This window comes from Trachypithecus francoisi, unplaced genomic scaffold, assembly GCF_009764315.1.
Source record: "Trachypithecus francoisi isolate TF-2019V2 unplaced genomic scaffold, Tfra_2.0 Lachesis_group3, whole genome shotgun sequence".
Classification (NCBI taxonomy): domain Eukaryota; kingdom Metazoa; phylum Chordata; class Mammalia; order Primates; family Cercopithecidae; genus Trachypithecus; species Trachypithecus francoisi.
Window position 1 is genome coordinate 143,357,409 of NW_022681468.1, and position 14,396 is coordinate 143,371,804.

General features: G+C 35.3%; 1 protein-coding gene across 1 annotated transcript; it reads right to left on the reverse strand.

Moving 5' to 3' along the window:
* Positions 1 to 1,239: 1,239 nt before the first annotated feature.
* Positions 1,240 to 1,609, reverse strand: LOC117069230 (cytochrome b5 type B-like). The gene has a single exon (XM_033187222.1). It carries the CDS (start codon positions 1,607 to 1,609, stop codon positions 1,274 to 1,276), a length of 336 nt encoding a protein of 111 aa, XP_033043113.1. The 3' UTR covers positions 1,240 to 1,273.
* Positions 1,610 to 14,396: the final 12,787 nt, after the last annotated feature.

Here is a 14,396-nt window from a genome sequence, read left to right on the forward strand (position 1 = left end):
GTCTCTTGTCATGAACTCTTAGTTGCAAATACCATTTATACGGAAGTGACTTTACTGGTGGGCAAACAGAAAGCCAAGCTGGAGTTCCACTCTTGCTTTTGGAAAATGGAGAATCAAAAATTTACTAATCAGTAAAAAAAAGCAGGGAAAATCCCTAGTGAAGCTCTACAGACATAATTATACATCTGTGTTTTACCAGTAAAAGATAGCTAGAAGAGAAAAAAAAAAACCAGATGTCTAGAAACTGGTGCCAAACCAACGTGAAAGCTTTGGTGCTTTCTCTAAACTCCTGTCCTGAAGTAGTGCTTTTCAGTATTGTTCTAAAGAAAGATTCCTCTTATTTCACCAAGGTTCTGTCACCCCAATTCATCCCCCTTTTTCCTTGTTTCTTTCCACCTCCAAGAAATAAAAGGGAAGTGTAGTTTTCTGTCCAGTGCCACTTGGGAGGGGCCAGACTCGGGGTGTGAAGAGCTACCTTCTACCCTAGCTCGAGAGGGAGGAAATAACCGCACAGTTCTTTATAGTTTTACCACACACATACAAGGAACAAAAATCATCTGGCAGTTTTAAGTATAGGTGCATACCTTTGCTTCATAAACTTATAATAACAAAATTAAATCAGATTTTAAAAAAATATATAGAGGGGGCCTCCCTATGTTACTCAGAATGGTCTCAAACTTCTGGCTTCAAGAGATCGTTCCAGCTTGACCTTCCAACGTGTCAGGCCACCGTACCTGGCCCTGAATCAGAATTAAAAAAAAAAAAATTTACTTGAAAGAAAAACGGAAAAGGAAAAGGCTCAGCACTAGATTGTTGCCCTGTTAAGAATGTCTAATGTGCATTTACAGTGTTGGAAAGCAGGCATTTTTACCAGAGAGATATGTCACTATAACATATGAACTACAATTATGAACAGAAAGTTTTGAAATAAAAGGGTACTCATGGAAACCAGTGGAGAAAAGAAACACCAGAAATTGTTTGACATAGAACACTGAGCCAGGTACTTTGGGGGCAATAATCTTAAAGATGAAGGACAGTGGTCCCAGATCTGAGGTGGTTGTCCGGTCAACTGTCTTGGCTCCAAAGGGGGAGGAATACAACTGGCAAGATTTGAGAAGAGGGCACTTCTGTAGCTCCCGAGCAAGTCTCTGGTTTTCACTTCAAAGTAGACGTGCTTTCCGGACTTCAACAAGGTCTATCAGGAGGATTTACTTTCCGATATGTAGGAGTGAGACAGGTAACCTAAGAGGATAGCGCCTATTCTAGGGAAAATCTAATATGGCCAGCAACTTTTGCATGTGTCACTTTTTGAAGGATCCCTGCTACAATTTTCAGGTTTGAGGTCGCTCGAATGGACAGCACCAATATAGTACTGCTTTAGCATTTTGCCGGAGTCAGAGGAGTGGCCTACATCTTCAGAACTTTCAGTTGCATCTGCACCAGCTTGTTCCAGCAGAACCTTTACTCCACCAGCGGTCTCCTCGAAATGGGGGACATTGTAGAGTCGCCCATGAGTCCCCAGCCACAGTTCCTTCAAGGAGTTTTGCTTCACCACCTCCTCCAACTGGTAATAGGTGGTGGAAGTCCCTACCCACCTGCCCTTTTTCATCACTACTGCTAGCTTGCGCAGTCGCCATTGGAATGGAAATACTGCCTCTCCACTGCTAACTGGGCTTCCAAGACTACTCCTTGAGGAGAGCCTGCAGCAAACTTTTCTAACAAAATGATTAGATAATTATTGTTAGATCCATGTTATATATGTATGTATTTTATATATGTATGTTTGTATGTTTTTTTATGTATGTGTGTATATATTTTTAACACTTTTACTCAGCTGGATGGACAACCTTAGTGTGCCAGAATTTCTTAATCTCATTTAGGTCTATCAAAAAATTATTCAAGTGTTTTATCACAAATCATAATTTGGCTTCTTAGATGAAGGTCATGGACATGATGCTAAGCAAAAATCTTCTATTCCAGCCTAGGTTTGGGAGACATTCCTTCCCAATTACTTTTATTGTAAGTGGACTATAGCAAAGTAGAGTAAAATTGCCATAACATTTTAGAATTAAAATGAATTTGAATATAACTTCATTGGTATGTGGCTCCTCTCCTCTGGTCCCTTTTCTCAAAAGATAGCAGGCTATTATCTTAGAGGAGCAGGGGAGAAATGTGGCTAAGACCATGTGCATGCAGTATATGGTAGGAAGTCCCCTATAGGCCAGAGATGCAAGGAGGCGGCAAAGCAGAGGCTCCCAGATCAACAGAATCCTCCTGGAGTGAGTCTGTGAAGCAGAGGTCAACACCTGGAAGATTCTTGGAATTGTCACTTCTACCTTGAAAGATCTGTCTGGTACTGGACTGAGAATTATTTCTGATAACATTTTAAGCCACATCAGAAAGTTGCCACCATTTAATATCAAGTACAGTTGGGTTGGGACAGATTTGGATTATGTAGCTAATTCTCGGGACTCCTGGTCTGTAAAACATGCTCGATGTTTTTAGTCATTTCATTAATTTTGCAGTAATGCTATCCCAGACTTGATGCAATTAATTTTTTAGGCTGACATTTCCACATTATTGGTGGAGTGTGAGCTACCATATTACTATGAAATTCATTCAATGTGTATTGATTGTTGCCTCTGATATGCCAAACACTGAGCTGGGCACTGAATAAATAAAAATAAGCAAAAGTCTCTGATTTAAGGACTTTACAGACTCCCTATCCAGACCACACTCACTGTCACCCTAAATTAGAATAGTCTTCTTGGGGCAGTGGATGAAATGGGCAGGCATTAATCACTGTACTTCCTTTTCCCCCAACAAGTGATCAGTCTCCATCTGGTTATTGATCTAAAATATCCATTATATCAGGCGGCTGCCAGACAGCAAAGATGTTAAATCCTTAGCTTTTGAATTAAAAAGCCACAGTCCAAATGCAATCCATGACAGGTTTTGTGATTAAAAAAAAAAAAAAAAGTGGTCATATACAACAGTTATTTTTCCCTACCCCACACAATATAAAAAACCTCTTAGAAGCCAAAAAAGAGAGTTAGAGGAGAACAACAGTATTTTGATGCTGAGGAGAGATGGGAGTCTTGAGCTCAAATTTTGGGAATATGAAGTAGGAGAATAGTTGAAGTCTTCTTATACAATTTGAGAATTTTACTTATACTTCTTTTACAATTGAGAATGTAAAGTTAGAAGTAACTTTTAAACCTATTCCTGTCTTGATATAAATATTTAACTGGCCAATTAAAATATATAGTCTCTGAGCTTGGATTTAAGAAGCAAAAAAGACCCAGTAACATCTTGCCATTAAAAAAACCCAGCAAACTTCAAAAGAGGATAGGCAGAGTAGTTATACCAGGAAAATATAAACCAAAAAAAAAAAAAAAAATGTGGCAGGTTATTTTAATATGTAAATCTATTTGTATAAAGGAAAAAGAGTGAGAGAAAAATATAGTTGTTTTCTACTGGAACAAAAAAATGACAAAAATATGCTTAACAATACAGCCTTAAATTAGAGCAAAGTAGAACTGGTAAAACTGCAGAGAGAATCACATAAATTAACTACATATTTGAAGATGTTAACAAAATTATGCAGAAATTAGAGATATGAACAATACCATTACTAATAATATATAACATAGGTACATATGTATATATGAAATATCTATTTCTAGTCATATTTTAGAAGCAACAAATGAAAGCTTCAATTAATTTCAAACAAAATATATCAAACTATCTTTATTAAACAAGTTTAATAAACTAAAAACTAATATTTTCAATGGCATAATGATATCTCTTATTTTTAGAAACCAAAATAATACCTCACTCTAAATTATTGTTTTACAAAGGAAAAAACAGATTTTAGAAATACTTAGAATTGCATGAAAATGAACATATTTAATGCTCACTTTTGTGTAAGAGCTAAAGCAGTATTTAGAAAAATATATTACTTAAAATGTATATATCAAGAAACAAGTTAAAAGCAAATAACCTAAGCTTTCAACTTAAGTATAAAAAGAAATACATGAATCCAAAATAATTTGTCTAATAAATGAAATAGAGGACAATAATAAAAGTTTAGAAAATTTAAAATCTAGTTCCTTAAAACATTAATAATATAGATACATTATTGGCAAGACTAACAAAAGAAAGAATGTGGAAATTAACAAAAGAAAAAATTTGAAGAAATTCATAATAACATAGCAAGTAAAATATTAACAACTTTACATGGCAAAATAGAGGGGTAAAGTATATAAATTACTAAAATGTATAAAATAATCAAAACTGGTACAGTGAGGGATAGATAACTTGAATAGACTTCTATGGTATTATGTACATAAAAACAATTGCCCCCTTCAAAGATAGGGAAAACACAGATGATTTTTCAGGTATTTTCTTTAAATTATTTAAAAGAATAATTTCTTTCATATGTTTTTGAAAGCAATAGAAAAAGATTGCTTCCTGGGTCATTTTATAATTTATTTAATCTTAGCTCATTAACCATATTATAGTCAAACTATATAAAAAGAAAGTTCGTGGACCATTTTATTCATGAACATACATGCAAAAATTTTCAAGAAATATTAACTTACCAAATAGAGTCAATCATGTAGTTTACCTTACGAATTCAAAGATGGTTCTACATTGGGATATAAATTATTAGAATTTGCCATTTGGATAAACTTTAAAGAGAACGTTTAAATAATTATTTCAATTGATGAAAAATACTTTATAAAGCTTAATGCTTATTAATGATTAAAAACTCTTAATCTTTGAATAAAAGCAAATTTTCTTTTATATATGTTTATATATCAAATACCTGAAGTAACCTCCGATGGCTTATTTTAAAAATCAGGAATACTACACAGTACACATTTTTGCCTTACTCTTGAATAAAGACTGGTGGTGTTGTCCAATGCTATAAGGAAATAAAAATTTTAAACTGTCATTTTTGTCAGGTGATATGATTATCTAAAAACCAAACAGATCAACAACAAAACTACTAGAAAACTGGGGGAAGTTTAGAACTTTGCTGGATACAAAATCAACATCAAAATACTAATCGTTTTCACACTAATATAAACTGGGAATCGTAATTAAAGATAGACTTTACATGAGAGAAAAATACAGATATCTAGACAACTTATTCTAGAATGCATAATGCTTCTATGAAGAAAGCACTGAAGCTACAGTAAAAGACACAGGGCATCTAAATAAGGAGATTAATTGTCCTCATTCTTAGATAGAAAATTCTAATATATCAGTTCTTTCCAGATTAATGCAAAAATCTAATGCAATCATAGTCAAAATTTTTATTGCATTTATCTTATTTAAGAAAATTTTTCTTTTAAATATTTTTAATTTTTGTGAGTACATAGTAGGTGTACATATTTATGGGGTACATAGAGATATTTTGATACAGGCATGCAATGTGAAATGCACATCATGGAGAATGGGATATCCATCCCCCCAAGCATTTATCCTTTGAATTACAAACAATTCATTTATACTCTTTACGTTATTTTAAAATGTACAATTAAGTTATTATTGACTATAGTCACCCTGTTGTGCTCTCAAATAGTAGATCTCATTCATTATGTCTATATATATATATTTTTTGTACCCATGAACCATTCCAACTTCTCCCCAAGCCCTGCAAACCTCCCCAGCCTCTGGTAACCATCCTTCTACTCTCTATGTCCATGAGTTCAATTGTCTTGATTTTTATATCCCATAAATATGTGAGAACATGTGATGTATGTCTTTCTGTGCTGAGTTTATTTTACTTAACATAATGATCTCCATTTCCATCCATATTGTTGCAAATGACAGAATCTCATTGTTTTTAATGACTGAATAGTACTCCATTGCGTATAAGCACATTTTCTTTATCCATTCATCTGTTGACAGACACATAAGTTGCTTCCAAATTTTAGCTATTGTAAATGGTGCATATATATATTCAACTACTTTTGTATTTGCTAATGGTGAAATATTAGAGATAATCTGGTTAAATTACTGTGGATGTACACCATAGAGTTCTAGTCAGCAATCAGAAGAAATGAGAGAGATACACAGCACAAAAAGAAAGGATCTTAACAGAGCTGAGTGAAGAATGTAAGAAGCAAGATGAGATAGATAACATAATATCTTCTTATTTTATACAAATTTTTACAAGAACACATACATGCAAGTAATGATTATTCACTTGATATATACTAGGATATTTATGGGGTGGGAGAATGAGAATGAAAAATGGGAAAAACAAATGATTTAGAAAAAATTTTTTAAAGAGCCTTGGGGAAACAAATAAGATTGCAATATAACCATAATTTAATCTTCTGCATCTGAAGTCCAATAAAGAAAACTAAATCATCTGACAGCAATCAAATTGTCTTTTCTTTGCAGATATTCTGTTTTTACTTAATGGCTACTTTCAAGAATTGTCTCTGGTTTTCTGCAGTTTTACTATAGTATTTCTACATGTGGATTTTTTGTTACTTACTTTGGTTGAGACTTTTTTGAGCTTCCTGAATCTAAGAATTAGTGCCTTTTCAATTATCAGTCATATCCCCTCACGTATTACTCATTGTCCATTTTCTCTATTACAATATTTTGGTCTGAATACTTTGGAATGTCTCAGACTTCCTTGATTCTTGTCTCTTTTTTTGTGTTTTGCACCTTTTCATATCTCCAGGTTGCAATCTAGTTTATTCAGCTCTATATTCCAGTTTATAAATTGTCTCTTCAAATGTGTTCAATTTGGTGCTTATCCCAATTGTTACATTATTATTTTATTTTGCTGTGGATTCCTTTTTCACTTTAGTTTTGTCAGCTTTGATAGTACCTTGTGCTTTAATATTCCTGTAATTCCTTTGTCTTATTAAAAATGTTAAAATATTTTCTTTATATTGTGAATCTGATTAATGTAATATTATATCTTCAGTATTGGCAATCTGCTTCTCTGTTCTTTCTGATGAATCATGCTTGTGGTTCTTTTTTTGTACTATGTCTAGAGTTTTGATTTTGAATTCATACTTTTGAAACTTTATTATAATTACTTGTGGCCTGAGAGATTTGTTTGCTTCTTCAAAGAACCTAGAATAAATCACAACCTGGAATCATTTTAAACTAAATACCTAGCTTGGGGTTCATTGTGATATATAGGTTATATGACTTCATTCTGTAATAATTCATTCTTTGCCTTCTGTCCCTGCCAATAGCCATTAAAATTAACACCATCAGCCACCAGATATGACAGATGCTAGTGTCTTACGTTCATGCTTCCTCACCATTGCAGATGAATTTTTCTGAATTGCCACCAAGTCAAACACATTGTAATACACACAAACGCATGCATGCACACCCAGACACTTATATGTATAATATATATTATATATATAATTTTTATAAAATATATAATAAAATATATTTTATAAAAATTATATATATAACATATATATATACATATAGAGAGAGACAGACAGACTGACTGACTAGGTCTGGCTCTGACGCCTAGGCTGGAGTACAGTGGTGCAATCTCGGCCCACTGTAACCTCTGCCCCCCAGGCTCCAAGCCATCCTCCTACCCCCGCCTCTGGAATATATTCATTTTGTTCAGGATTACTTTAGGGGATTTTCTCTGAATACCTAGTGAGCCTTGTTGCTGGAAGCAAAACATTTCTTTTAGGTATTCTCAAGAATCAAGGAATCTCCTTTGAGGAAGTACGACCTCTACTTTTTCAGCACTATAACCACTACTATCACATAATAGTAATCAAAATCTTGATGGTATAAGTGTATTGATGAATGAATAACTGCATGAATAAAGGACAACTATTGTCATGTGGGACCTATACAAGTTTTGATGTAGGATACTTGAGAAAATATTCATGAAAGATCTTAAGGTTCATAATAAGCTTTATATGTTGCTTTCATGAAGAACTTGACTGATACACTCTTTACACTTACAAGTTTTTTCTGCTCTAGTTTTCAGGAATAGAGAACCATATCTAGAACTATAACTCTATCATACTAGAAAAAACTATACTTATCAGTGTTGATTTATGAAAAGATAGAAGCACTTACAATTTAGCAATGAGTAATGACTTGTAAACCTTAAAATTACATATTATGTATAGTATATAGAACAGTAGCCATATTAATGGCAAGTAAATTAATTTTTAAAATCTGATATTCCATAAACAGCTGAGTATTTACAATATGAATATACTATATTCTTGTCATTAAATATTTCTGATGAAAATGGCTTTCCCCACTATCTAATTTTTTAGTTTATAGCTGGAAATAGGAGTAGTACCTTATTTTTACATTTTATTATAACTGTTGCTTCTTTATTTTAGCTGGGTATGCAACCTTGCATTTTCTATAATAGAACTTCAAAGTGTTTAAAATCAAACTGAGGTTCGGGCTAGCCAGGTAAATACTCACGGACAACAGCCTGTGCATCTAAATATAAGTGTTGTCAAAACTTTGGATTACATAGTCATACCCCACACCCTATCTTGAGAAGGTCTGAGAGAGCTGGAAAATCTTTGAAGAGTAATTTTGTTGGTACGTGTAAATAGCAATCTCTCCTCATTTCCAGAATGTTCCATGACTGCACTACAGGGTCTATGTAAATTCTTCTGTGGAGACTATCCATGATTCCCTTCATTTTTAGATAAAGTAAATGAGACTTAGAGAGTATCAGGACCCAGGTCAGTCACAGCTGCAGCCATGGGAAACTCTTTACAGTCTCCCAAATAGCCATGAAGTCTTTAGTCAGTGTGGAAGGTATGAAAACGTCATGACAGTCACTTCTCAAGCAGAGGGTGGATCTAACACCCTGGGGATGGCCAATGTCTTTTGATGGGATGATGCACAGACAAGTGTGGAGATGACAGTTGGACTCAAAACACACTCACTGTCCTAGTCTGGATCAGAATTGGACCCAGCCATTATTATTATTTTCTCTCTGCAGAAAGTTGAATAAATAGCAGTGAACTGCCAAATTGTATTATACAGAAGTAAAAACATAACATAGCTTTGGGTTAAGGTCCTAGAATAAGAAAACATGAACTCCATAAAGATGACAACATAGATTAAAAATACACAGGAAAGGAGAGGACAGCCTTTGGTGACCATTACTTATTTGAGGCTATACTTTATAGAATTTCTGTAAATACTGAAACACTATTATTGCAGAATGTCATGTAGAATACAAGTATGAATCATATAATTTTGTGTTATTTTAAACTATGTCAAAGTGATTTTTTACATGCCTACCTCATCATTTTTTCTCAGTATGTCATTTTATATTTACATTAATAATAGAAAACACCAAATTTTAGAAAATGATTAAATTATTAAATAATGAGGCATGTACTTAAACAGTATATAATTATTTAATGATAATTTTGAAGGATACGTAGCAACACAGATAAAGGTTCTTGATAAAATGTGAAATGAAAACAATAACATTTGCACTGTAATTGCTGGGATGGAAAGCATAAAGAAAAATACTAAAAAGAAACATAGAGAAATAAAAGTTGATGTACTATTTGATGGGAGATGGCATCCTTCTTTATTTCCATTTTAATTTTATAATCTTATTTTTAGAATCAACATTCAAAAATGAATCCTTATTTAAAATGCAGTGAGGAATACAGAACTTGATACAGAATGTCTGAAATAGTTATAATATTTTTAATCAGATGAGAAGGATTTACCTTCACTTTTAATTCAATTTATTTTAATTTAATTTATTTTCCACCTGAAAATAAATCTGCCTACATATTTGCAACAAAATAAAGTCACTAGGATAGTAGGAAAACTGTAACTTTCTGGGTGGCAATGGGTCCCTAAGAGAAGTATTTTAGACAGAGGCCTTATGCTGTTTTTGTTAAAATGTGACATGTAACATTTTATATATTTCAAACATTTCAGTGGAAATCTATGGACTTACAATTTAAAATGCTGATGTAAATTGTGAAGCATTGAAAAAAATTGATGATACCTAAGCTGGAGGTGGAAGAAGGAATATTCCCTTCAATCTGTGAACTGGTGATCACCAGGCATTAAATTTTTAAAAATAATGGAAGTTTCTTTTTTTTTTTTTTCTTTTTCAACCAGAGAAAGGTCATTATGGTACGATAGATAGGGAGGAATGAAGATGCAGAGAGGGCAAGAGTGGAGAAGACATTACCTCAACAATGGAAGTCAGAAAGAAGACAGAGGGAAAACTGGAAAAAGCAATAGGGAAGAAAATAAGGAGACATAATAAGAAAATAAAGATGAAGAGCTGGCTATCTGTGATCCTTGGGTGAGAAAATAGTACCTACATTATATTAATAAAATAAAAAGTGGGAATAAAGGATTCCTAGTCCAAGAGAAGTGAGTCAGTAGTAGATAAGAGAAGTGTGGCACTGGATGGGCATACAGTTTCAGTAGAGAAATTTCTATTAAGTATCTACTCTATGCCAACCAGCATACGAGGTGTTTCACTAATGTGAGCTCAGTGATTATACACCTGCCTGCTGCCATCCTAAATGACCACAAAAAGGAATTGTGGGGGCTTTGTCCAACAGCAGATGTGTAATTAACGTAACCTTTGGCAAAGATAAAAGAGCAACATGATTGTTCCTCTGAAATATTCCACACTCATTGATGTACAATAGAACAGAAAAACATAATTCCTCAGATTTGTATGATACTTCACAGGTGACAAACATCCTTACAAGTCATCAGTAAATTTACTTTGACCATGATGGGGTAAAAGAAGGAGCATGGCTCTTTGAACACTACTGAAAATAGTTACCAAGTGCTGTGCTAGATGAAGTGTAGATAAAGATGAATTAAAAGTAGCTGTTTGACTTCAGAAACACACAATCTAGCTTTTGGAATGATGTAATAAATTGTTGCAACCAGCACCTAGTGCCTTTAATCTGTGGTTGCTGCTGCTTCTGGCTTGTGATTTGAACTTGAACTTGCAGGAGGGTTATAGCTGAGCCAACTGTACCAACATTCTTCTTGAATGCTTTGCTCCAAAATGTTTCTCTCATTGAATTACAGAGAGATAGACTGTCATCTTCCTCAAAGTGCCGTGCATGAGACAACTCTACAAGGCATAGCAGGTGATTTGGTGCCTAATCCATTTGACACTTTTTATAGTGATTTGGTGCCTAATCCTGTACCTAATCCATTTGGCCCACCTGACCTCAGCAGGGCAGTGGCAGGCAGCTTCACTGTGCTATTCACCTTCCTCGCTCACACTTCCTTCCACATTTCTACCTCAGGCCTTTCTCTGCCTTGCTGCTGACTTTTAGTGGCATCTAACAGGCTAACCATCCATGTCAAATTCCAGACCTACCCTCAACTGTTAGTTGATCTATGAAGCAGGGTTGCAAAGCCACATTCAAAGAGTTCTATCCTTCAAAGATTATAAAAATAATCAATTTGGAAATATGAGCAAACAGGGAATAATAATATTTGACCATAATATTTGTATATTATTAATGAAAGAAAAATTCCTGCATAAGAACTTCATCTTTGACATAAATATAAACCAGGAAGAGTTCAAAGATTAATTACTAAAAAGTAAAGATTTTTTCCCAAGTCAAAAGAGGATTCAGTATTCAAGAATAAAGATGACTGCCATCACAATATTCAAATAATGACTAGAATCATGAAATAGTTGGACCGATGCTGAGCAGTGGGACTAAAAACACTGAAGACAAAGATGTCACACAAAGAAGAAATTATCAGGGGAAAAATGTCAAAAGATTCAGTAAAATACCAGAATAGAGAGCAAATACTGAAGAAAAGCAAACAGGACTGATAGTTTAAAAAAAAAAAAAAAAACTATTAAAATTAAGATTAGTTTTTTTTTTTTATCTGTAAATTTACCTCATTGAAACATCCGCTATATGTAACTAGTTTGTAGAGCCTGGTGGACCCTGAAGGTCTAGTGAAAAGAAATTTTTCTACCACTGTACCTTAAACAAGTTCTTCTGATTTTTCTTCCACACACCTGCATGAAATCGTAGGCAAATCCCATTATGGCAGTGGTTCTCAGACGCTAGCTGGCATCCAAATCAGCTGGAGGGTTTGTTAAAACCAAATTGCTAGGTCCCAATCCCCCAGTTTCTCACTGTGCAGGTTGAGGGTGGCCCTAAGGATTTGCATTTCTATCACATGACAAGATGCTGCTGATGTTTTCCTGGCGTGAGTGTCCCTGCACTTGGAGAGCCACTGCATTATGGTTTCAGGTCACTCTGAAGCAATTGGTAGTGACATATTTGAGGTATTAAAAATAATAGACGTCTAGAATTACTTCCATTACTTCTTCATGATTTACAGCTTTTTCACCCACCCGCTGCCTCTTTCCCCTTCCCCACACCCAAATTGCTGTAGCTGCACTCTAGTAAGCTTGCAGTTGGGAGTAGAGGCACCTTAAGTTTGCTTGTTCCATCTGGATACACAACTTACTGTATTTGTTACCTGCTGGTTTCGCCCCTTCAGGCCTGGTAAGGGAAGGGTGGACATAGTCTTATGTGCTAATGCATTGTTAATGGTGTCCTCTGTATGGTGAAGGTCAAACTGACGCTTTTCCACCTGTAAAACTGAGGATTTCCAGGTGCATGCACAGTAGTGGGCGAATTCACCTTGGTCTTGCCATATCAACTGTCCCCTCAGTTCCGGCTTCCTGCCACCTGGCTCTCCCTGACTCCTCTGTTGTAGTCCCTTTGCCTCCCCGAGCACTCCCATTTTGCAGCTGGTGGGTGGGCTGGGGAATGAGCTGTGAGTCAAAACCTGATCTCCCCAGTTTTTAACCTGTCTTCCTTTGCCTTCTAGTGTATTCAGATGTTGGGGACACACAAATCTCCAAAACACCAGGAAAAGGGAAATTTAACATCATTTTACTATAAAATGTGAAATGCCTAGATATGTTCTGTGTATTAATTTAAGGTTCTACGTGCTACAAACATACACAATTCTGGGTTATTTCTCATCAATTTAAATGGGATGTTCCTTGTCTTACAGTTGTTGTTGGGATTCCGCTCGCCTAGGGTTGTACTAATGACTGGGAAGGAAATGAGTGTAAAACTTCTAAAATGAGGATAGGACTTTAAATCTCTGCTTCACAATGATTGCCACAGACATGCTAATTGTCCCAGCTCCTGGAGGCCCCTTTATTCTGTCAGCTCTTTTATTCCAGTTGCCACATGTACACTAGAGAGGTGTCTGATGATGTTGCAAACTTGGTGCAGCTGCTCCTTGGAGACCTTGTCACTTTCCTGTAGGACACTTGCTAGAGAGGTTCTTTGGGGATGATGCAGGATCACAATTAATGAAGTAATCACACATGGTGGTGGGGGATGAAGTGTCAGTGAATAGTGAGGCATGGGGCAATCATAGGATATTGCTCTACATGCATGCTTTACAAACAATGGTGATGACGAAGACTGGGTTAAGATAACTGCATGTAACTACCACGGAGAGCTCATAACATGAAAATGTTAAACTGAGGCCTTGCACTCTGAGCTAAAGTCATGGGTGCAGAATCAGAATGACTCTGGACTATTGTTAAAGGAATCCCTTATCTCCTGCTGTAGCTGCAAAGCAGATGTAGTGGAAGATCAGATCCAGAACTTGATTGTACAAATTATAGTATTGTACAATCACTTAAATTCCATCCTTTCCAGGCCTCTTATTCTAAAGTAAAATGAACAGGAACTGGAGAGATTCTGAGACAGGGAGTGGGAAAATTTTGGGCACACTCAAATATGGCTGAGAATCTTACATTGAAAATTGCTGCAAAATCTTTCTCAGCTGTGAAAACAGCCCCTCTCCCACCTAAATGAGGAAACCAAACTTTCTTTGCCTAGAACTTTTCCAAGAATTTCAAATGGAGATCTGGCGTTATAAAGAGATGTAGATTATCTTCAGGACCCAAGCTCACCATCCATGATTTCCTCCAGACCAATTACTACAGTCATTTTCCAGCAGAGCCCCAGGGAAGTACAATGTCCATTCAAGGAGGAGATAACACAGACACCTCAATAGTGCGGAATCTTCCTGATTTGTGTCTGCAACAGTCAAGGAAGCTTGTATGGAAATGGTTTTAAGGGCATTAGATGAAAAATGACAAAATGGAAAGTTGGATCCAGCCTATGTTATTGGGTGAATATAGTCATCTGTAATTTGCGATTATGATGTTGGCTCACGTGTATGACGGTGTGCCTGGTCTTAAAGATGTCACTGTAGGGAACGGAGGTGGTGGGACTTCCCAAGCATAATCTCGAGGCAGGATTTTGGAAATTCAAGGACATGGAAATGTTGGCATGAAAACACTGTGTAACATGCTCAGCCATCTTTTAACC

What these genes read in the sequence shown, in the direction of transcription:
- LOC117069230 (XM_033187222.1), bottom strand. Translation starts at nt 1,609, where the DNA reads ATGAAAAAGGGCAGGTGGGTAGGGACTTCCACCACCTATTACCAGTTG.